The 23,414-nt window shown below is 45.5% G+C and overlaps 7 protein-coding genes across 7 annotated transcripts; 3 read left to right on the top strand and 4 right to left on the bottom strand.

The window, feature by feature from the left end:
- Window positions 1-5,415: 5,415 nt before the first annotated feature.
- Window positions 5,416-8,215, top strand: TrAFT101_005587 (uncharacterized protein; the record flags this gene model as incomplete). The annotated part of the gene is made up of 7 exons (XM_066127523.1): window positions 5,416-5,871; window positions 5,946-5,986; window positions 6,056-6,403; window positions 6,475-6,713; window positions 6,778-6,830; window positions 6,911-7,032; window positions 7,102-8,215. The coding sequence occupies 7 exons, from the start codon at window positions 5,416-5,418 to the stop codon at window positions 8,213-8,215; spliced, it is 2,373 nt and encodes a 790-aa protein (XP_065983634.1).
- A 2,227-nt stretch (window positions 8,216-10,442) lies between these two features.
- On the bottom strand, window positions 10,443-12,798 carry TrAFT101_005586 (uncharacterized protein). The gene has a single exon (XM_024908670.2). The coding sequence runs from the start codon at window positions 12,735-12,737 to the stop codon at window positions 10,578-10,580; it is 2,160 nt and encodes a 719-aa protein (XP_024757213.2). The 5' UTR covers window positions 12,738-12,798; the 3' UTR covers window positions 10,443-10,577.
- A 717-nt stretch (window positions 12,799-13,515) lies between these two features.
- Window positions 13,516-14,948, bottom strand: TrAFT101_005585 (uncharacterized protein; the record flags this gene model as incomplete). The annotated part of the gene is made up of 4 exons (XM_024900892.2): window positions 13,516-13,760; window positions 13,834-14,422; window positions 14,509-14,634; window positions 14,703-14,948. 4 exons carry the CDS (start codon window positions 14,946-14,948, stop codon window positions 13,516-13,518), a joined length of 1,206 nt encoding a protein of 401 aa, XP_024757214.2.
- A 913-nt stretch (window positions 14,949-15,861) lies between these two features.
- On the top strand, window positions 15,862-16,539 carry TrAFT101_005584 (uncharacterized protein; the record flags this gene model as incomplete). Its single annotated transcript, XM_066127522.1, has 3 exons — window positions 15,862-15,883; window positions 16,154-16,227; window positions 16,315-16,539. The coding sequence occupies 3 exons, from the start codon at window positions 15,862-15,864 to the stop codon at window positions 16,537-16,539; spliced, it is 321 nt and encodes a 106-aa protein (XP_065983633.1).
- A 791-nt stretch (window positions 16,540-17,330) lies between these two features.
- TrAFT101_005583 (uncharacterized protein) lies at window positions 17,331-18,189 on the bottom strand (the record flags this gene model as incomplete). Its single annotated transcript, XM_024900928.2, has 1 exon — window positions 17,331-18,189. The coding sequence occupies one exon, from the start codon at window positions 18,187-18,189 to the stop codon at window positions 17,383-17,385; it is 807 nt and encodes a 268-aa protein (XP_024757216.2). The 3' UTR covers window positions 17,331-17,382.
- A 650-nt stretch (window positions 18,190-18,839) lies between these two features.
- On the top strand, window positions 18,840-20,336 carry TrAFT101_005582 (uncharacterized protein; the record flags this gene model as incomplete). The annotated part of the gene is made up of 1 exon (XM_024910143.2): window positions 18,840-20,336. One exon carries the CDS (start codon window positions 18,840-18,842, stop codon window positions 20,334-20,336), a length of 1,497 nt encoding a protein of 498 aa, XP_024757217.2.
- Window positions 20,337-20,952: 616 nt separating this feature from the next.
- Window positions 20,953-21,597, bottom strand: TrAFT101_005581 (uncharacterized protein; the record flags this gene model as incomplete). Its single annotated transcript, XM_024906957.2, has 1 exon — window positions 20,953-21,597. One exon carries the CDS (start codon window positions 21,595-21,597, stop codon window positions 20,953-20,955), a length of 645 nt encoding a protein of 214 aa, XP_024757218.2.
- Between the last annotated feature and the right edge of the window lie 1,817 nt (window positions 21,598-23,414).

Below are 23,414 nucleotides of genomic sequence, written 5' to 3'. Positions count from 1 at the left end.
ATTTCCTGTGATAAGAAGTGCCGCTACCTCTGCGATGTACTGCCATCCGAACCAGGGCCGAAATGGTACACATGAACTCAAGTGACACACGCTGTTAGTTTGGAAACTGTATATAGCAGTTATTCCATTGCTCCATTGTGAGTACTCATCTGCATTGTAAGCAAGCATCTCAGTCATTGGCTATACTATTCGTGAATAATTATAGCCTGACTCATCTTCATACGGTCATCAGGCTCTACACAACAAGCCTGCATTCCCATCTGAATACATGTACGTAGGTTTATTCAGACTAACCCCACATTCATGGCTTCACGCGTGGTGCTCCTAGATCACTACCTTCCGGCACAGGCACCAAAGCTGACCTTGTGTAAATATGTTTGGCACCGTCCATATTAAAACCTTCGACACAGCCACCTTTCACCGCAAGTGAGGGCCTAGGTGTACCATCTTTGAAGATAACCCGATGCAGGATACGAACGCCACACACTTTGCAGAAGTAGCACTCTACTGTGTTGCCCGAGTCCGCTGGCCTAGCCCACATGCCAATGTGCTGTTGTAATTCTTTGGGGAATGGCCACATTCCCTCAGATGGGAAGAGAGCAGAGATACCAAATGCAGAAGCCGATTGTTTCTGGCATTCTGTGCAATGGCATACATATTTGCCAAGAGGTTCAGCGCGCGAGGCTGTGAGGGAGATGGTGCCACATTGACAACTTATCTTTGGATTTTCTCTTAATTTTGGGGGCATGTTAGAGTGGCTGCGAATAGATATTGATGAGACGGGATTTGTTATTCCCTTAAAGTGACTCAAAAGATGTGGGTGTAGTAAGCTGGTTGATGGCCGCAATGAGGTCCGTTGCCGGAAGGCTAGTAGCAAATATGCTTTTGAGGAGTTCATCTGGAGTAAAACGAATCAAAAGTGACTACATTCAAGATGCATTACTAAAATTTTCAATAAATACGTGGTAAGATGCGAATAAACCGCCTTGAGGCATTAGTCTGGTAGAGAGGTAGTTAAATGCTGACCAAAGTGTCAAATATACCCCTTCCAAGCCCACGCACCATGGAATAACGTTGTTCCTTAGCAGCTAGGACAGAAAGTTCGAAAACTACAAGGCGTTCTATTTTGCTAAACGAAAGGGAAATTATCAAAAAGACTTCAGTAATGTCTTGAGGGGGGCTGACAGGCGTTGTCTAAGGAACAAAAGATTCCCGCTTTAATAACGTATATATGAAGGCAGATGAATTAAGAGGAACCAGAAATGAGAGACCAAAGAAGTGTTCAAATAAGCCATCTTTCTTTTCTAGAATTACCATTGGCTTCTTTACTTTCCAACTACATAGTTTGAGGCTCCAATAACTCTCGCCATTTCCTTGCGTTGGCCCCAGTGCGCTAATTAGCGACTCTACTCTATTCTCCCCTCGCCTCTCTCGGACTTCCTCGCCACTCGGTAGCGATATATATTCGCCGCGCTGGGGCAGCGAACGCTTGTAGCAGTAGTGCCCGCGCAAACAAAACAGGCAAGTTGCGGTATAATGATCGACCGCTCCACCAGAAGTGATTGTAACGAAAGTCTCAGTAAATTCGACCGCTAGAGCATACATGAGTTTATAGAAGCCCGGCCCCAAAGGTTAGCACTCAATGCAGAAGAAGAAATGTTGAAGGGAACCCAAGTAGTAATAACAAAGGGCGCACATGCAAAGGGGGGGAATGCGGCAACGGCATCCATTAACTCGATGGCGATGAACTGGTAAGACCAGCCGCTCATCCAGGTAAGGGCGAATTGTCCATCACTAAGGCGCCAGTCTTCTTGGTACGCAAAGACGTATCTTGCGCAGCATAAGGCTTTTTTTTTTTTTAAAAAAAAAAAGAAGATATAGCATAATACATTTGCGTATCGAGTCGTTTGTGAGGATCGAGCGACGGGAGAATATCCGGAACTTCTGGCTTGCGAATTTAATCGCCATGATAAAGAAGAATTGCTGCACTGCGTGCACGCCGACTGAAGCTGTATTGCAAATAACTTGTGCTCCCAGATTTTCTGGTTTAATATTAGTTGATGACGAGGTAATTGGGTTGAGAAAGCCTTCACGGCATTGAAGTCGGAAGAGGTGAGAAGAATTCAGGCCATGAAGAGCTCTAGTGCCGTTTGTCCGTAATATGCCAATCTACTTGCCGACATGGCGCTTGAAGGTTTGGTTCAATATGTTTTGCAGAGTGCAGAGGAAAACGCGCTCCGTTCCAGTTGTAGCAGATCATATCGGTGTTGTTGTAGTTGATTGCTGCTTGGCCACCTCGAAGCGCGGCATCCAGCCCATCAGATGCCATAGACACAGTATAAATAATCCCCCAATACTTCCCCGCACGTACGGAGCCTTTTAGTGGTTAATCTGTTGGATATTTGAAAGATGGGTATACTTGCAGCGTCGAAAATGAGTTACTTTTAAATTAATCGTAAGCTGCAAACATTGACTCCCCAATCATCCCACGCTCAGGCAACCATTTGGATATGGAAACGATGGAATTTTTTTCAATTTCATGTTATAATCCATATTCAAGTGACACTAAAAGGAGAAGCCCTAGCTGTACAGCATTAAAGTTGATTCCCACTGCGAGAAAGAAGTGCCTAGAAGCTCATTTGAAGTTTTCCTTCGTAAGTTTCACAACCGTTGTGTAATAAAAGCCTTCAGACGAGTATTTAAGGTATATTAGGGAGAAATCGCATGCGTAGATCGATATATATAATATATACCGGCAAGATTGTTTCATGCCGGAATCTACGGAAAGACTAATATACAAGTTTAATACACTGAAATATGGATAGTATAGTCTAACTACAGTAATTCAAAATGAATTGCAAAGTCCTATATATATATATAGAAAAGGCAATTTTGTCGTCAGTATAGTTATGAATCTTACCGAGGTCTCTTCGCAGCCCTAAGGGACATGGCCGGTAGAATCACCCAGCACAGCGTCCGGTGCCGCAACTGGTACGATTCCTACAACTAGCCTCACATACATTGTTTGGCTGAATACAACACAAAATGCCTCAATCTGCTTTTGCATGCTTTATGAGAGCTTTAGACAAATCGCAAAGCCGGAATGAGGACCAATTATTCCTTGTAGACGGATGTGTACATGGATGCAGACATGGAAAGGGAGGCGGAATTTGCACCGCATCGACAATCCAAAACTATACGAGTCTTCAATTATTCAAACAGAGCATTTGGAATACACACCTTAATGGAGAGCTAACTGAAGAATTTGGTTATTGCTTCCAACACCGAGTAAGGACTAATCCTCAATTTTAATGTACAGTTTAATTTAGAAGAAGGAAAAAAAAAAAAAAAAAAAAAAAAAAAAAAAAAAAAAAAAAAAAAAGAAGAAGAAGAAGAGAAAGGGAAAAGAGAGGAATAACTACATCTTAAGCACAAATAACCGATTGATCGTTAGTATCGCAGCCGAAACCTTGGTCTTCTGTGCGTATCTTTACAATTTAATTCACAATACTCGCCTAGTTAACTGTATCATGCCTTGCCCCTCTGTTCTTCTCAAATGTAACTAGAATGCCTATAACATTTGCTCCATACATATCCAGACCGGGTAAAGAGATCATGTATGACAGAAGATTTTTTTAGCCGAAGCCGAAGCTCGGTGTTTAACAAACTATCCAACCTAAGGAATAACGGGTGGGATGAGAATATCGCCACTACCAGGTTTACGCATGACCATTGACCCATCTGAACGCTAAATACTTCTTAGAGTCAAGCCGAAGTAAGCTTAGATTACTTTAGCAAAATTTTCTCGTGGAACTAAAGCCTAAGCCCACTTCCAGTTGGCAGCAAGGAGATCCATCTGAAGGATTGACATCTTCTAAGCTAATTTAGGTCGCTTCCAGTTTACAGAGTCAACCACATGGGAACACACATATACTCTCTTCTACCTCATCAATGAGCAACAAATAGCGTTGAGATATAAATAGTTTAAGGCATTAAGAGTAGCGGCCACCACGTCAGCAATACTCTCCCCTTGCTCGGCCTCTGTCTTGTGGTATCATTCTAAGAGCTTGGCCCAGCTCAAGTCTAGGTAGATCCTCTGCAATGCTAATTGCGGAAGCTTACGAGAATGCAATATTCACAGACATAAAAGAGGCGCTTTAGGCGGTAGGCATGATTAATCCCACGTCCTTGGCACCTTTATCGGAAAGGATTCCGCTTTCAGGTCCCGAGAGATCGCGGGCAACACCTTGGATTTTTCGTTTATCTTCTCCTAGTGCGTCTTTTTGATCAATAGTTACATCAACATTTAGCTGCATATCTGAAGGATCTGAAACCTCGGGCCCCGCCCAACTTGAGGCAAATTTTACATTTTCACAACAGGGTTGTGCCTCTAAACTATAACATTTTTTTTAAAATAAAAATTACATTTAATACTATACATGGAATTCACGCGATGCCGTAAGTTAGTTTTGGTTACTAATAACCTGCCTTGAACGACTTGAGCAATTACGTATAATTAAGGGTTACTATGTTGTATGTATGACATTGTGCGAAGATACCTTTATTACTCGTTGATAATGAATATTGCTTAGTGTTCTGAACTTATTTATTAGTTTAGACTATAACTAGGTTTGATAACCCGCTAAAAACCTCAGCTATGCCCCAGGACATTTATCTGTCGCTCTCTTAGTTAGAGACACAGCTTCTTGAAAATTTAGTGTATATCTAGAGAACGAACCGGAACGTACAATCCGACTATTGACCACTTTATGGGTCCGTTACCTTATAACTAAGAGAGGGAGAGTAAAGACGGGATGGAGAAAGACGCCGGCGTTCCTATTTAGGTAAGGTATAGTAAGGTATTCAAGTGGGCCTTCATCGTATAGGGCCAATCACATTTAGGTATTAGATCTAATCTAATCTGATGACTCGAGTTATCCATCTGATAAGATCAAAATCAGTCCATCCTTAGCTAAAATATTGAGTCACTTCAATGCGAGGCATTTAATACGAGATCTAGACCGCCGATCGAGTCCATATCTAGGATCATACCTCCACTTCAATAAAGTTTTTTCCATGAGCTGAATGTAGTCTTCCAAAGCCTGCAAATGACTGCGAAAGGGCGTGCTAGCCCAATGGCTAATGGAGTTTGGGTTATGCATGAATGTCGACTAAGTGGAATAGAGAGCCCTCGGTTGTGGGGGGAAGATTTTGAGAAAAAAATTAAAAGAAAAGCCGAGAATTGCATGAGCGGATACGTTCATGTGATCTGGAGGATTATATATTATATATTATGATTCCGCATGGAAACTGCCAAGCTGCCAAGCTGATCGTGTGACTCTCGGTACTCAAATCTAGGCAGAGCTCACGCAGATCCCGAGAAGACAAATCAGCTATCGAGGGTTTGGAAGCCTTATGACTATGATAGCCATAAGACATCTCCTCAAGGTCGGCCTGGCTGTTGTCGGTCTGTTCCCTTGGCATGGACTAGCTCTTGAAGTCGCGGTCCACCAGGAATGTGTTGCGGCTGTTTTTGGTATTATCGGAAATCTCAACTTCGAAGGCATTGGATACGGTGACTATTACTTGGGACTTTGCCAGAACCCGCTAAAAGCCACTTCTGTCTACGCTATTTCCAGGGCATATTGCCCGCCAAATGACCTAGATCCCGGGCTCGCCTACTTCGGCTTGGCCTGTCAGAGCTATGGCAGCGTAGAACTCATTCCAGAGGCCGACTTGGCTGCGAATTTAACTGATAAAGCAGTTAACAGCTTTCCTATTCTCGATCAAGATGATAAGAGGGTTCTGACTAACCTCACGACGCCGGTTCTGATTTCCAGAGATTGGTTTGAATTGGGTTACCGCACAGAGGTACGCCTTTTGCCATTTCAATTATACCATATTCATTGTCTCGATATCTAGCAGAGTTACTAAGACCACACCAGGATGCATGGGATTATGAGCACCGAACGCATATTGCCTATGGGTGAGATTTAGTTTTGCTATCTTACGCTACCGGTTGACAAAAGCAAGGCTAATGCTTTCAATACTGCAGGTTCGCAATGTATGGATTCTGGGGCGGTGTTCTCGTCATTGGAGCTCTGCACCGACTTATCACCCTGATCAATGAAAGCCGGCTGTCACCTTCATCTACCGGCCCTGAGGACACCGGGTTGGCAGATAGTCGGGAGAAACCAACAGAAAAAAACCGCCCAATTGCATCCTTATACTCATGGATCCGGAAACACCTTATTACTCCAAGCGCTTTACCTCCTTATCGGAGCCAGCTCTTGTTCGGATGCACCATACCAACTCGCATCGAAGCATTCATTGTGCTGTCATATTGGATCGTCAATTTTGTACTTTGTTGTGTAAACTACCGTGGATTCAAGGGTAACCTTTAGTAAGTGCCTATGCGAACAAAAAGAAACTTCTTTGTGAGATATAGAAGGCTAACGAGCGGCTGATAAAAAGCTGGTCTGCGGTTGCCCCTCAGATATGGAGATATATTGCCGACCGAACAGGCATACTGGCATTTGCCAATTTACCCTTGATATGGATGTTCAGCGGCCGGAATAATATTTTTATCTGGCTAACAGGTTGGCAATTCTCTACATTCAATCTCTTCCACCGACATATCGCTCGCATAGCGACAGTGCAAGCTATCTTCCATTCTATTGGATATACGGCTTTCTACTTTACAGCGGGCTTCGGTATGTTCCTATCCATGCTTGAGATATTTATACAGAGACCATTTAATAATGGGGTCAAATCCAGCGGACGATTATCGGGAATCGTTCCATGAGGCTTGGTGGTGCCTAGGAGTTGTGGTAAGATATTGCTTCTGATCGCCATTTCTCAAGCGTCCTTGGCATTTATGACTTTATATGCTGATGTTGGTATGCTTCAGGCAACGATTTCAATGAGCTTTATCGTTCTCTTCTCCTTCAGTTGGTTCCGTCGCAAGATTTATGAGTCTTTCCTTCTGATCCATATCACTTTATCTATCGTGGTAATTATCGCTCTCTTCTAGTATGTATTCCCAGATCAAATTGAAGCTGCCCAACTTCTATTGTGTACTAATTATCACTTCTATAACAGCCACACATCCATATTCGATGGAGAATACGATCCTTACTTATGGCCTCTCGTTGCCATCTGGAGTTTTGACCGTTTCCTGAGGATTGTTCGGGTAGTTTATTGCAATCTCCACGTTCGGCTGTCCAAAAAGAGACTCCATCGTAGTGTTGCTGCGATATCCTACGACCAAGACGCCAACATTGTCCGCATTCAAATTAACACCCACGTAAGGCCAAGACCTGGTCAGCACTATTATCTGTACCAGCCATTCCGCTTCACTGGCTGGGAGAATCATCCTTTCACTTTGGCATATTGGAGCAAGCCTACGGAAGAAACTATTCAGGCTCAAGCTGGCTCTCTGACCACGAATAGCACAGCGAATCAGCCTTCAAAAATTCATGCAGCGGCTGAAAACGAGTACATTCTCTCTTTCTGGATTCGCCCGTATGATGGTTGGACTCGCCGCCTTCGTGATATCTGTCTGAAGACCCAATCTACATCCAGACTCTCTGCAATCTCTAGGGAGACTATCCTCCTCGAAGGGCCGTACGGTAAGGCCGAGCCCTTGTGGACGTTTGACGAGGTCCTTCTTATTGCAGGGGGGTCAGGCATTGCGGCCATGGTTCCTTATATACTTGATCATGTCTCACGGGTCGCTGCAGGCCAGACACGCATACGTGGACTGACATTAGTTTGGGCCGATCGCAAAAAAGCTTATCTCCATCGGATTGCCCAGCGGGAACTTGCAACAGCACTTATGCAGGACGAGGTCAAATGTATGTTTTACTGCACAGATTCTGCAAAGGCTTCGATCGAATCATTAGATTTACCGTCTCCAGACGAAATCTCAATTGGAGATGCGTGCCAAGAGACTGTAGGAAATGGTGTGCTTAAGGGTAAAGAGGCGACCGATGATATACACGAGGCCGATTCTTTAACCATCAAGATGGGCAGGCCTGACATCCCAATGCTCATTGAGAGTGCAGCGGCTTCCGCTGTCGAGTCTGGATCACGGCTAGCTGTGATGGCGTGTGGTCCCAGTGGGATGGTAGATGCGGCCAGGGAAGCGACGTATCGGGCAATGGGCAATCAGAGCAATGCAGTTGAGTATTTTGAAGAGGCGTTTGGGTGGTAATGTTAATTTTGGGAGTATTTAGTACCATTTAAAAGTTTTTGTTATTTATTAAGCCACCACAAGTTGCATTCTCACAAGCAAATCTGTCTATTAAATATCTTCATCAAATTATATTCCTTGACGTCGGTAATACGTATTGTATTCTTCCATTGTAGCAAGTGTTTTGCCGTCTACTTATTGTTAGTCAAGTGCTTGTTCGAATCCTTTGTCGAGTCCTGATGGCTCCTTTTATTTAGCAATAGCTACGGCTGCAACCGAATCCAAGAGGTGTTATCCGGGCTGGGAGTCAATCATGAGATTCAAGGTTAAAAGTTCCAGGCTATAAATTGTATAAATTAGGTAATGAATCATAGTTAAACGTAGTGAACTTTCGAATCAAGCCTTTTTTTCTTCATCTGGTCTTTTAAACGTGGGCAGCAGTTGAGCAGTTCATAGCACAGACGCCCTAGAAAACCTCTGTCTTCCCAGAACATTTCCTCGATTCTGATTAGCATATAAAGCTATGCCAAGGCAAGTGATACGGTTCATTGTTGACCTAGGTACGCAACTGTGATGAACCGTACACTAGATAGTTAGTAGTGCTTTCCAATCTTGAGTCTGCTATTAACAACTGGCTATCTAAGTTATCTAAATGAGTGTAAGAAGTGAACTTATATATCCAGTTGATATTCCTGGATCGTAACGGATCGATGATGATTCTCATCAATCCCAAGTTTGAGTCGAGATGGATCGAACATGATTCTTGTCGACTCATCGCTAATGTATACTTAGGGCTTGTAATAGATGTAAATTAGCAAGGAAATTTTGTATTAAGATAGCAGCTGTGAGTACAGTAGCAACAGAGATATTGAACGCTTCGGTACGATAGTAATCCTCGACACTGACATCCATTTTGCGGTTTGTGGCGATGGCGGTTTTCACATCATCACTGAAAAGATTGTTCATTCCATTTTGAACGACCTTTTGGAAAGCTTTGGAGATTTTGTCAAGGATACGGACGGCCGTTAGATGCGATGAGATTGGGGAGGACGCCCCAGCTAAGCTGTAGCTGGTTCTCATCAAATGTAATATAATTGCAAATTTATGAGTAATAGAACATCTTTGTGAATCTTGAGCTATCTTACCAGATATCTTGAATAATGCTTTTTGTTGAAAATAGGGGCACCGACTTAGCAAGTAGCTGTACTTAATAGGGCAGGGGTTAATCCGGCTACTAGGCATAAGTAGGAGCAGTACGCCCTGTCAGTAATAGTAGAAGAGATATAGTCAATTAACATACATTTCATCACTTTTGTCAAGAGCCGCTGGGCCTTTTTGGTCCATACAAGTCACTAGCTGTACTCAGTGTAATGATATCTCGGGGCCATTGGTACATGTCTTTTATTGTCCAATTGGCATTAAAAGTGTTGATAACTTCGGCCACTACATCTGAACAGATTTGACCCTGCATGTTTTACACTCAAGCCAGGGGCAAGTGCGTGAGCGTGACTAAACTCCTCAGATCGTTCTTTCGAGGCTGTGCAGTCGATACAAAAATGATGGCCTGAATCTTTGCTCAGACTCAGTATTTTGGGGGCGCCATATGAGGTTAGTTAAAAGATCCGTAGACATTGGTTTGGATTTTAGAGCAGCATGGGATAGTTCCGGCGTTGTGACGACATAGGTCTTGTGGCCTAGAACGCTGAGTGTATAAGAAGGCCATGACGTATGATTCTTGCCAAATTAGTATGCAAGAATGCAGGAGACATTAGTTCTTCTTACCTCATATGATCCAGATAGCTAACTTCATGTCTATAAAAACCTATATAATTACCGATGAGAGGTATATTGACGTTTTAACAATGGGTGGCTTCCTAGGATCATGTTCCGAGACACTAAAATAGTGCCGGATAACCAAAAGGACACAGAAATCGACAGCAATATACACAAATAAATGTTTGTTTAGTCTCTCATAGAGATTATCGAAGGGGGGGGATTTTTTTCTGAATGTCCATCATCGGTAGCTATGATTCATACCACGTTTACTCGACTTTTGGATGAACTTATAAATATTAGCGTACGTGCTGCTGATTGAATAGAATTATAATAATTCTTAAACCAAGAATTCATAATATTGTTCATGATTTAGGGAATACAGTTTACTTTAAATCACAACATATATATGTTACTTAAGGGATACTGCATGTAAGGATGTGAATTAAAATATATAATCTATTATAATATAATCCTATAGCTATGCCTAACAATATTAATATCGAAATATGCTCTTATGTTAGTATACGAAGAATACCTTCTGTCAACTATTTACTAGGCCGAAATTAAATCTCCAACAAGGGAATCTAGATTGTTACTTCCAGCTAAATTAAAGCCATGAAGCTACTTGTTTCTCAAGAGCATCCAAACTCGATAAAACGAGCTTACCAAGTTGCCAGTGCTGCCGTCGCTGAAAGACTTTCCTGGCCCACGTCAAAGCTCCCTCCACATCACCGTCACGGATGTTAATTGCCTGCATCGCGCCTGAAATGCTTCCCTGTAAGAGGTTCCAGGCAATCAAGAAAGCTCGGTATGCATATAAAGCAATCCATGGTGCCTCAGAGGCAGGTGAGAGTGTTGAATCTAGATAGCGCAAGAACCAATCAACATGGGGTTGGATAGCCTTGGTAGTGTTAGACTCGCATAGGATTTCACATGAAGGTGCCAGATAAACCGATTTATTCAATACTGCATCCATACTCCCTTCCACGATGCCACTAGTATGTGACGGCGACCAGAGCTGCAGCTCAATCATGGCGGCTTCCCATGTCGCCTCGCATAATGCTGCGTGTGTTGTGTTTCCAGCTCCAGATTGCTGGTGGATGAAGGGGCTGAGCGCAATGAGTGATGACCTCAGAGGCTTGATTCTCTCCATTGTCAGCTTTCCTGTTATGGTAGACCAGCCAGATACTTCACGTGCGCTAGAGATTAGGAACTGCGCAATGTTGATAGCTCCATACGGGTCAAATGCTGGAATGGTGTCAAGGTCCGCTTCGGGGGATAAGAACCGTCTGACAGCGTCTGTATACAGCACTGATGGCCCAGATTGATGCCTCATAACAAGCTGCCGATGCGCCCACTCGGCGGGTGTGGATGCCGCCCAGGTATCCTCCGAGCAGGGCAACTCATGCTTGAATTCAAGATGCGAGATGGATCGCGGGATGGACAGGAACTGATACCAGAGCGCATCGATCTGGTGTACGGCAAAAAGGGTTCGTTTGTGGGACTCGGCTTTGATAAATTCCCGCCACAGTGACTCTAGATTTTCTGCTGTGCCAGACTGCATTGCTACTGGTTGCATTAGTCCTCCAGCCCGAACAAGGGAAATCATCTTGGAGTGCATCCTGAGGCCATACGTCGAGTCACTACCACATAGATACATCATAGCACAGATCTGAAGTAGCAGATACGTCTGAACAGCGAGGATATTTTGAGTCGTATCATCCGCACTCTCTTCTTCAGCGGCGTTAAGGATCCGAGCTTGATGGTAGCATCGCGCTGATAAGCTGGCGCCTGAGCCTGTCTGGTCGCTGCGGTCTGGATCCTCGCCGTATTGATAGCCAAGGGATAGCATGGCAAGGACCAAGTGAGGAGCAACGAGTGTGGCATCAAATGTGGGCCGGTGTAGAAAGGGGACGAAGTGCGAGACGTAGGTAAAGAAGAGATCGCAGCCTTCGGTGACCTGCGAGACAGAGGGATACCAATCATCATGTATCCGGGGGCGGTCATTCGATAGCAATCTATCCGGGACATCTTGATTGAAGTCAAAGCTAGGCCATCGGATGTCAAATGAAGATGTTGGCGAAATTGCCACCGGATGCATTGCGGTGCTAAACTGCAGCGGAGGCTTGAGAAATGTCGCTTCCATCAACAGGTTCTGTTCCAAGACAGCTGCAGCTTGAACATTATCGTCGGTACATGTTGATTCGGTCCTGATCACGGGCAGTTGCGGCATCAGCTGGGCCGCGACAATTGGTCTATTGCCGTCTTCGGAGCTGGTGGGCGCGCCTGTCGGAAGATAGATGTTTTCTGCGCAGCCAGGATGTCCGTGATCGACATGATACTGCTCGTACCGTAGCTCCGTGTGCCATAGTCCGCTTTCCATTTCTACCTCACCTTCATCGCCCGACTGCTGAGGAGGCGAACTTCGCCGACTCGTTGCAGAGGATGGAGATAGCGCCCCGTCTCCTCCCTCACATTGCCCTTCATCACTCACTTGTGTTGTTGCCGCCTGCTGGTATCGCGGCTTCTTTACAGGCCGCCTATCGTTGTGCTCTGGGTGTTTCCTCTTCATGTGACGATGTCGTAAATCATGGCGTGAGAAAGTGACTTCGCAGACACCACATGGAAGCGCCGCCTTGTCATGCGAGCGTGCGTGAAGTGCAGCATGTCTCTTAAGGTTCTCATGTCGGGTAAACCGGCTTTGGCAGACGAGGCATTGGAATGGACGATAGGCTGGGACTTCCCCGCCGGCAACAAAATCGATCATGATAGAGGCGTGATGCTCCTGGGGTGCGACGATGTTTCTATCTTCACTTGGAACAATGGTAATAGTAGTAGTAGTAATAGTACAAGCCTAACTACCGGTCCACAAACTTCTTGCATACCCCGCATGGGAAAGGCCCCATAGGCATGGGGATAATGATAATGGGGTAGACTAGTATTAGTGGGTTGGTGGCTAGATTGTGTGTCTCTCCTTCAAGCTGAATGACTAGATCTATGACACTAACCACTAGGGTCTTTTTCCCCAAGCAATGCCGCGTTCGGGGAGGCAATGCAACAACGGATCAGAGTAATTAGCTGATTGCATTTCAAAAGCTTTAAAAGCGATCAAACTGGTTGTTAAGCATGGCAAGTATGCGTTAAAGCTGGAACATGCAAGGCTGAGGGGCAGATGCCGTTTCAGCTGGCATCATGGCTGCTTATCTACAATGTACGCCGCCACATAGTTATGTATGTAACTTGCGTTATCTAGACCCACCAAGCACTGATAATGAACAAAATCGTTCCAAATCTCACCATGTATACTATCTTGATAAGGGGGGAGCAGATGTTCCAAAAGATAAGGGGCAACTTTCACACATTCTTACTACAATCTCTTAGAATAGTTGGGGGCATTATTATCATCGAATAAATGGAACATTCAAATATGGCAAGTTATATAATACAGATATTGAGTACAGGTACTTTGGCTCAATTGCTTTCATGTACTTTCGCGCCGGTAAAGGTTTTCTCCAAGGCGAATCGGCTGACTGCCTGTGGCCCCTTTAGACAGGCAGGAGGACTTTGACTCCCATGTATTCTCGTTGATGCATGATTTTCCCGTCGACTAGCACTTGATGAACCCCAACTCGGTTGTGCTCCCGATCTGTTGGGTCGGTCGCCGTGGAGATCTGGATCTCGCGCCACTCGCGATTCGTGGGTACAAGCTTGCCTTCTGATGTGCGATCCCTAAATTCCTTGTAAACGCCTTGCTCTTCAATGCAGCCCTCTCGCTGAATAAGTGGTGATTCTATAAAGAGAACGAGAGCGATTAGCTATGCCTATTTTTGCCACTTTCCTAGGTTAGTTGAGATCCTACTCACCTTTTGCAGGAGTCATGCGCAAATCGCCGACGGAGCTGTTAAAGAGCACCAGAGAAAGACGCTCTTCGTGTAGTTGGTCCACCGGGGGCTTGAATACGCGGTGGCGTGTGGCCTTAAAGTGACCGCCGGAGACAATCTCCAAGGTGTCGCCGATATTGATTACGAGAGCGCCAGGCTTGTAAGGAACGTAGTACCATTTCTCGTCGCGGCCCCAGATTTGAAGGCACGAGATGGGAACGGAAAATAACAACGTGGTCAAGCCGAAGTCAGTATGGCCGTGCATACGCAGGCCCTTTGATGCCTCTTCGGTTTCTTTCCTTACAGGTCGAAAGAGCGCATGGCGGAAGTATCCTTCACCAGTTGGGCTGCCATGTGATTGTACATTTTCCCAGAGGTAGTCGTCGGGCAGCTCTAAAACGCGCGAGAAGACGGTGAGGAGCCGTCGATTGACGGACTGGGTAAGGTAATTACAAAACGCTTCGATTTCGTCCATGAAGGGATGCAGACAATTTGGGATACGGTTGATATCTTCCCAGTCAGGCTTGTACCAATTGAATTGCTCGATGCCATCAGGGGGTCCACGGTGACGCTGAGAAAGGGCACACAGAGAGTAAACGTAAGCGCAAGTGTCACAAAGAGCTCCCACACATACTACCAATCCGGATATTTCTTTACCTTGAATCCATAGGGATGCTTGTAGCCAGACCACACACCTGTCTCAGGACTGAAGAGAAGTCGTTCTTTATCGTCCTCACTAATGTTGTTGTATAGGTACTGCGCAAGAGCAAACTGTCGGTGGAGCTATTAAATGAGACGGAACGGCATTATTAGTGGCTTCATCCTTTCATTCCATGAAGTTTGCCCCTTACCTGTTCCAATGTAATGCCATAGTTTTCAAGGAAGAGGAACCCGTCATCGCGAATAGCAACCTTGACCTGTTGGATGAGGTTATCAACGACAGTTGGATCGTCTGAGTCGAGCAAAGATAAGTCAATAGATTTGAGCTTTGCAAAGTTCTCATTCTGCTTTGTGATGGGAGGTGGAACCCAATCTGGCACAAAGGGTTTGCCAGTTAGGTCGGCAGCAGGTGGATGGAAAGGAGTAGCGGGTGCCATGACTTGATATGATCGAATGTGTCAACGAGATATTTGATTTTGTGGAAGATGGTAGGAGGCTATCTACCTGTGTAGGCAACTTCCTCCTTTTAACTTTTAGGCGAGCTATATGATTGAAGGATTGTGGCAGCTTATGTCGATGCCTCGCTTTTGACTTTCTTTCCAAAAGAGCTCCTTGATCAGGCGAGAACGACGCAAAAATCGGACAAAGTCAGACCATAGCACATCCTGCCCTGAGACTACGATGTACTCTGCGTCAAACACCCTCCCCCTCCCCGCCTCCTCCTCAGCGCTGACCATTTACTCCCTCCCCCAGATGATCGGCAAGATGAATGATTTAGTGTTGTATCTCATTGCCGGAGCACAGTACTTCCCTCCATCTCGCTTAATCCTCCTCCTCCCATATCTCTTCCTCCTTTCGCCACGAGAGCTCCGTCTACCCGCACATTTATGGTGAACGGTTAACCTAGTCTTCTTGGCGGGAACTCCAACAAACTAAGGGGATGAATTATAGTGGAGACGGCCAGCAATCCCAGCCACTTAGGTGTGGCACGCTTTACAGAACCACGAATCAGCGGAGCTGTGAAGTGCTGAAATGGGCGGAAACCGGAATACTGGATTACCATGCCAGGCCAATCACGAAGCAAGGATTTTCAACCTACGTTGCAGCTAGAGGCGGGGAGGAGCTCCTCCCACGCTAATGCTGTAGGTTGGCCACCATCCGCTACGTGTAAGTGTCAGTTAGGGCCGTGTGCAGAGATGACGGTCATTGTTGCACGTCTTCGGAGCTCCTCCGTCAATCCTTGTCTAATCGATGGGAGATCTCCGCCCCTCGTGGACTTTGATTCGATGGGCAAATATTAAGAATTTTGCTACTAAAGGAGTGAACCGGTTCGCATACAATTAAGTATCCATGAGAACATTCGCCTACGACCGTACTTTAGATTCTTTTTCTCATCATCACTTCTCAGTCACCTTATCGCTCTAAAATTCTTCCACTTTTTGTTTAAAAAAAAAAAGAAAGAAAAGAAAAGAAAAGAAAAGAAGAAAAAAAAAAAAAAAAAAAAATGTCCCGTGAACTTATTTTTAGTGAAAAATTCCCTCCTAAGCCGCACAACTGTAAGTAATTTCCGGGGTAGTGGGAGAGTGCGAGGCATGCGCTTATAATACCAACCACTTGCTGACAACGCTTGCTATCTACCTAGGCCCTGCAGTCAAGGTCCCCGGTCTAGTCTTTTGCGCTGGCCAAACAGCCACTGGAGAGATCAGACAGGCAACAGTGCGTTTTATTATTCTCAATTCTTTGTTCAAAGTGGTCTATTCCTATGCCAGTTGTTGAGCTAACGCCTGCCTGCTTCTGAAATAGAAAACCTGTCTACAGAATCTCAAAGAAGTTCTCGAACTTGCAGGATCGTCGCTTGAAAAGGTTGTCAAATACAATGTCTATCTTGCTGATATGAAGGATTTTGCCGCTATGAACGAGGCATACATTGAGTTCTTGCCCAAGCCGATGCCATCTCGCTCGTGCCTCCAGGCAGTTCCTCCAGGAGACGGGACAGTTATTGAGATTGAGTGTATCGCACAGGCTTGAGAGCTCACCGCATGTGGATCAAGAGCATATAGCTGTAACTTAGACCTAATAGAAATGTATCAATATTTGCAACTGTGAGCAAAAGCTCAAAAACTTCACCAGTTATGCAAGCCAACGCCCAACAAGATTTGCGTACGAATGATGGCTCGCTCACAAGAGGCATTATTCAATCCTGTTCATAACTGTTTAATATATTTGTGAGTGGAAGTTATTAAATTGAACAATGGTTAGCAAAATGAAGTTTTGCCTACAAAATTACAATCCACCAAGAAAATTCAACGGTCTGTATCCGTCACCACCGGTGATACCATATCACAAACCCATGTGTGGGCAGCCTCAGCAGACAGCTTTTTTGCTGGCAGGCTTCTCATGTCCTATTCATGCTAAAGACAAAATTAGTGTGGTCAGGTCTCACTGTTGTCCCTTCCCGAAACAAGTCCGCAGATACCTACGCATATAGTCTTAGAGGTAATCAAGTTAGACAGAGCAGTTAAAGTAAATGCTTGCATAGTAGATTTAAGCAAAAGGCAATTCGCGAAAGCACTGTCCATGACTCTGCAGAGAATACTGACAAAGACGGACGTTAAGTTTGGATTAGAGCGATTGCAATCAGTCCATGAGGACGAATCCAGCGACGATTGGCTTACCAAATCAATATAGAAATGGTAGAATAAAATTGGGAAGAAGCGTAATCTAGAATATATATATATTCGCTACTATGTTTTGTGTTTGAATGCTTGTTTCTTCTAGGTCAATTATCAACAATGATCTATTTATGATCGTCTATATTCCTTTATATGAGAATTTTTCTTATATGCCATTTGTAACAACTCGACTGCCTTCTCATGACCGCGCTGTCTCGAACTCTGCTATATACCAATTCTGTATTGCCTTTGTATCGCCAGTAATGGCAACCGTGTCGTACCTCGATCTGACCTCCTTGGCCACTGTGCCATTGTTGACCATGCGTCCAACCCACTTGCCATGCTTTCGGCCAGCCTCGATAATCTTGTCAACTGCGGTGACAAATTCGTGCTCATCTCCCCGGGCGGGCACATATCCGAGGATAGACTGGGCGAGGTCGTTGGGACCGATGAAGACCATGTCCACGCCTGGCACGGCGGCAATGGCGTCGACGTTTTCAACGCCAGCACGCGTCTCTATTTGGATCATGGTCAAAATCGTCTCATTGGCAGACATCATGTACTCGGGCGTTGTGAGCCCATGGCCAATGGCGGGGAAAGCTGAGCCTTGGCCACGCACACCCTGCGGCGGAAACTTGGAAGATTGGACTATTTGCCGCGCCTCCTCAGCGTTGTTAATCTGTGGAACCATGATGCCATGCGCTCCGGTGTCGAGAGCACGCTTGATAATGTCATGAGCAGGCCCACGAATGCGGATGATGGGCGATACTCCGAGAGCCGATATGGCAGCGACAGCGTTGTGCATAGAATCATCCCCGATGTTACCATGCTCACAGTCAATGATGATACCGTCAACGCCAGTCAAGGCGATAATCTGGGCCATACGCAGGGAGGGAATGGCCATGAAGGTCATCAACGGGTATTCTCCGCGTTTTATTTTGTTGAGAAGCCTCAGTCGAGGGTTCTCGATACCGGTGGTGTGGGCAGTAGGATAACTCATTTTCATAATTGATTGGAATTTAGTTAGTTGCTGTTTGCAAAGCGTACGCGAGATAGGATGGTGGCATGCGGCAAGATAATGGCCATGGCACTCTCTTCAAGTAGTAAGGAGTCATCTGCCCTGTCCATTTCTTGATACATCACTCAGATGCGTTTCCTCAAGAGCTCCGTTCCTATCTTCAGATCCCTGCGTTTCCAACTGCATGTTCGCCCCATCGGGAGGAGCTCTCAAAAGGCGCGGAGGGTCAGTACCGGGATAAATGTTTGCATGCTGCCCACTAGCTCCATATCGAGGCCCACATGGCTACACCTGTAATGTGGAGAGAGAGCCCTTAGATCGTGCGCCCCCATGGGGCCAATAGGTTCCGCCAACTCGGGACTGATATCTTGTACGCTCTTCCTGCAAGGTGTCAAAAACTACATAGAAGGTCGCAATATTCCTAGAAGATGCCAATGTCTTTTCGATCATTTGAGATACTCTCATAGCCCCAGGCCCACTTTCGACGGGGACGTCGTTGCTGGCCTCGAATCTATCAGCGATTCCAGAGAGAAAGCCGCGTCTTCTCGGCCACAAATTCCAAGATTCCAGTTTCTTCGTCACTTCATCTCTGACACAAACGGTTAGCGTTCTTATCCTCTACAAGAACAAGCGTCGCCATGGATACTCTCAAAGAGCGCAATATCAAGGATGATGTGTCACGCGTAGAAGGCGAAGTCGACACCGTCGACGAGCGGATGCCAGAGACACTTCGCAACCTTAGCAGTATTGAGATCAAGAATCTCAACGACAAGCTAGTCCGCAAAATGGACCTCATCATTCTACCGACCATTGGGATACTATACATCCTGAATTATATTGATCGTCAAAACTTGGCCGCGGCCAAGCTGCAAGGCATTACTGACTCCCTTCACATGTCCACCGAACAGTTTGCTACGGTGGTTTCAATCCTCTTCGTCGGTTATTTGCCATTTCAGATTCCAAGCAATCTTCTTATCACCAAAATCTCCAGACCTGGGATGTATATCTGCTGTGCTGTGATCATCTGGGGATCTATCTCCGCTGCGACGGCGGCCGTCAAGACTTACAAGCAGCTTCTTGCTGTGCGGACCATTCTGGGAGTTGCCGAGGCTGTCTTCTTTCCCGGTGCCATCTATTACCTCTCGGCCTGGTATACGAAAAAGGAGCTCGGGAAGCGCATCGCTGCCTTGTATATTGCGCAGCAAGTTGGCAACGCCTTCGGCGGGCTCTTCGCTGCTGCTGTTTTTCAGCTCGACGGAGTCCACGGCATTCGCGGTTGGCAGTGGCTCTTCATCATCGAGGGTAGTGCTACGGTTGGCGTTGGAGCGATCTGCGCATGTGTCATGCCCGAGTTCCCGCACAACAGCCGTATCCTCTCTCAGATTGAGAGGGACCTCGCTGTCTGGCGTATCGAGTCTGAAGCTGGTGCAGCAGAGGGCACAGAGAATGAGACTGTGGTGCGGGGCTTCGCCAAAGCTCTATCCGATCCCAAGCTATTGCTTCTCATCTTCTGTAACATGCTCTCGCAAGCCCAAGGATCCATCGCTAACTACTTCCCCACGCTTGTCGCGTCCCTGCACTTCTCCTCTACTATCAGCCTGCTTCTCACTGCACCGCCCTACGTTCTCGCTGGTTTTGTCTACTATTTTCTCATGTTCTACTCGGATCGCAAGAACACCGTATATCCCTTAATTATCATTTGCATCGCAATCGCGTGCGGCATGTACATTATTCCGATGGTTACTCTCAATGTTGGAGCCCGCTACTTCTCCATGATGATCCTGCCTTTTGCATCAGTTGGCCCTCAACTCCTCCTCTACAAGACAATCAATCTGCATCTCGCAAGACCGGTCTCCAAGCGCGCAGCTGCATCTGCTCTGGTCAACGCCATTGGCGGCACTTCCAACATCTGGGCCTCGTACTTGTACTACCAGTCTCCCCATTTCTATGCTGCGTTTGGTACCCTGATGGGCTGCGCCCTGTTATTCGCGGGCACCATTACATTCTACCGCTGGCTAGTTCTGCGCGAAAACAAACGTCTGGACTCAGGCGACCAGGCAGAGATTGCGAAGGTTATTAAGAGCGGAGTTACAGAGGAAATGGTAGCTCTGAACTGGCGCTATGAGATGTACTGACATTGTTGGCGGTGTATTTATGTTTGTCTCCCACGTAGGCGCGTAGCTTGACGATCGTTTAGTTGTATGTTGGGTTCTTAATGTAATGATAAAATAAGTAGCCGCCTGTAATACATGAAATCTACTTGAAGTACTTCCTTTTCTCTCATTTACTGGTATGCACGTTATAAACCAAGCTATAGCGAACAAGATAAAATGGTCAAACAAGGTATTTACATTAGGTTCATACAGAAAAATAAACATTAACCAACTCTAATTAACTATCAAGTTCTATCCTTTTATGGATACCTACGGGGAGGCGACGTAGATGCTCGAATCCTGTTATTGCACTCACAGCAAAGTGATATTGATTCGTTTGTGCACAAGTATTTATTAGAAGCCACTACCAATTATACTGATCAGCGTCATTGTTGTAATGATGTAAAATGATAAGTAAAGACACATAGCCTTGAGACCACTACAACGAAGCTCATAATGGAAACACGACCAATCAATGCACCTCCATAGCCAATAAAAGGAAACTATTGGCAGCCATTTCATGTTGAAATGAAAACCTCCTACCCTTAAACACATTCGACATAAGATTGAGCCGAAGGCCAGCCCTTCCCTATTGTTTCTACACGGCAGGAACGCGGGCAAAGCTGGAGTCAGGAGCGTTATAGTTTTGGCTTGCGCGGATAGCGCCGAGATACGTAGCACGAGGGTCAGCTGGGATAGGTTCAGCAGCCGCAGAGTCGTCGATGCCAGATTCATCGGAACGAGAGGCAGATCGAATCTCCCAAATTGACACATCAGTCTTGGCGCCGGACTTCTTGTCATCCCAGACGCTATGAGCGGCGAAGCTACCTTGCTTAACAAGGTCTGCGCGCACGCACCAGACGTCGCTGATGTCAGGCGTCGACCACCCCCCGCGGGCGACATCTCCCAGTGCCACATAGCCATTTGGAGCAATAGGCCGCCAGAACGATCCGTCCTTGTCGGCTTTGCTCTTCTCGTCCTTCCAGATCAGGGTATAGCCAGTCGGGCTGGTGACTGGTGGCAGCGCCCCAGTTGCGTTTGGGTTGGCTTTAATAAGCAGTGATGAATGACTACCATTGATGTCTTTCCAATGTGGAAGTCCAACGCTACCAAGAGGACGGAAATCCCCTTCAGATTTGGGATGCCAAAAACCACCGTCTCTAGTAGCGCCACTGCCTTTGTCGTTCCATCTGAGAGAGTATGACGACGTCGTCGTAGTAACAAGCCATGGTTGATTAGACATACTGAAAGATTGGTGGAGAGAAACGAAATTTAGTTATAGTTCAGGCTATATATATTGAGAAGAGATAGCGGTGGGGAGTAGTGTAGAGATCACACGGGCTATCAATCTAGTTTTCATTATCGGCGCATATATATACGCCTTCTGGCTATTCTGCTTCCCTACCATTTGAGACATTAGTAAATTCGTTTGGATATTAGTAAATGGTAATATGATGTGCTTCGCGATGTGAGGTAAGATATGCTTCCTCGCCATAGTGCCCTGATATCATTTACAGCAGATAGATCCGGTCTTGTAGAAAGCCAAGGATATATCTGTTACACACACTACTAGCACGACGTTGCTTAACGGTTTGTATAACCATAATAACAAGCTCACAATAGCTTGGGTAACCACCATATTATCTATTTCAGACGTCACTAAATACGTGATATTAGTCATCTTCCTATACGGGCTTACTCTCCTGTGTAATTTTACCAGCTCTTTAGCTCCCATCTCAAAACCACTATACTCAGAAGCCAGCCAGCCTATTACGTATTACTCTAGCTATAACTCTATTCGTTTGTTAAAGTAAATGAAGAAAGGGATTCGGATTCTATGGTCAAAAAAAGGAAGAGAAAAGCAAAAAGCTATTTAACGACTCAAGAAGCTTAGCGAGACAGAGGCATGGGTAAATGCACGCGATGTAGGAAAATGTGTAATTCATCGACTATTTTCTGGGGAAATCTTTATCAGTGAGGAAGTTTCGCATGGAGACATATTCACGATCCTAAAACTTTTCTTCGAGTACTAAGACATCAAAATCATGCAGATACGTCTTCAAATGGAGGAAAGGCTCTATTTGACGCATTTTAACTTGTCCAGTTTGTTGAACTGCCTTCCATCTTCAGCCGCGTGACTTTTCACATAGTTAGATAGAGGTACAATATATTTTACAAATAGAGAGTGAACACCATGGTTTCTTTCAGTCTAGTCAAAGTTCTGTAAGAATGTTCATTAGAGGTTGGGATAATGTCATCTTTTAATGCTTTGCGCGAAGGCATGCCGCTAGGAGCAGCAACTGATAAGAAAATGGAAATAAAAGAGAGTCAGACTTAGTATATTTATAGTTTTGAGCGAAGTAAAAATTCTAAAGGTAGAATACTCATCCATCTTAACTAACAATTTCTCCAAGAAGTATCTCAACTTTATACTGACACGCCGTAAGATCCAATCTGCCAAGACATTTGAGCCAAAATGCTTTCTAGAACATGTTTCCTTCTCTCAACTGCTTAGATATGGAACTTTTCCAGAGCTTTTCTATCTACACTGTCTCAAACCATATGGGTTTTCTTTGAAACGAACAAGCATGTAAACGCCATAGCTAAGACAACAGGGTCATGACAACCAGACCAGCCCTTTTGTCAAACGGGAATTTCCGCCTTCCGGCTTGGTGAGAATCCGGTGACAGTGCGTCGGAGGGTGTCTGTGTCAAACTCACAAGGGCTTGAGGTCTCAAATGCCTTGTCCCAGAGCATGGACATCAATCCTTCTACGACGTACTACACGCTGTCGCTATGAAATGACGACAATTTGTCTGCCAAGGAGCTGACACAGACCTCAGACCGGATGCCTGGAAGTACGGTAACCGTTGATCCTGCCAGGCCCTTGCCACTTTACCATGTCAATCAGGCAAGTCATCTGGATTGCTCACAACAGGCTGCGGAGAACCTAGTCGTGGGATATTGGACGTGGTTCAATGTACGGCAGCGGACGTGGTGCAGCTGACCGCAGCCTGCGGAGATATGCTATTCCAGATTCGCAGAAGCTTACACGAGTGT

The sequence above is a fragment of the Trichoderma asperellum genome, chromosome 3 (assembly GCF_020647865.1).
Source record: "Trichoderma asperellum chromosome 3, complete sequence".
Taxonomy (NCBI): domain Eukaryota; kingdom Fungi; phylum Ascomycota; class Sordariomycetes; order Hypocreales; family Hypocreaceae; genus Trichoderma; species Trichoderma asperellum.
The sequence above is the reverse complement of the archived record's forward strand: the minus strand, read 5'-3'. Positions and strand labels throughout refer to the sequence as shown.

Bases quoted from the DNA above. Each gene is read 5' to 3' on its own strand.
- TrAFT101_005586 (XM_024908670.2), bottom strand. From the start codon at position 12,737: ATGATCGATTTTGTTGCCGGCGGGGAAGTCCCAGCCTATCGTCCATTC.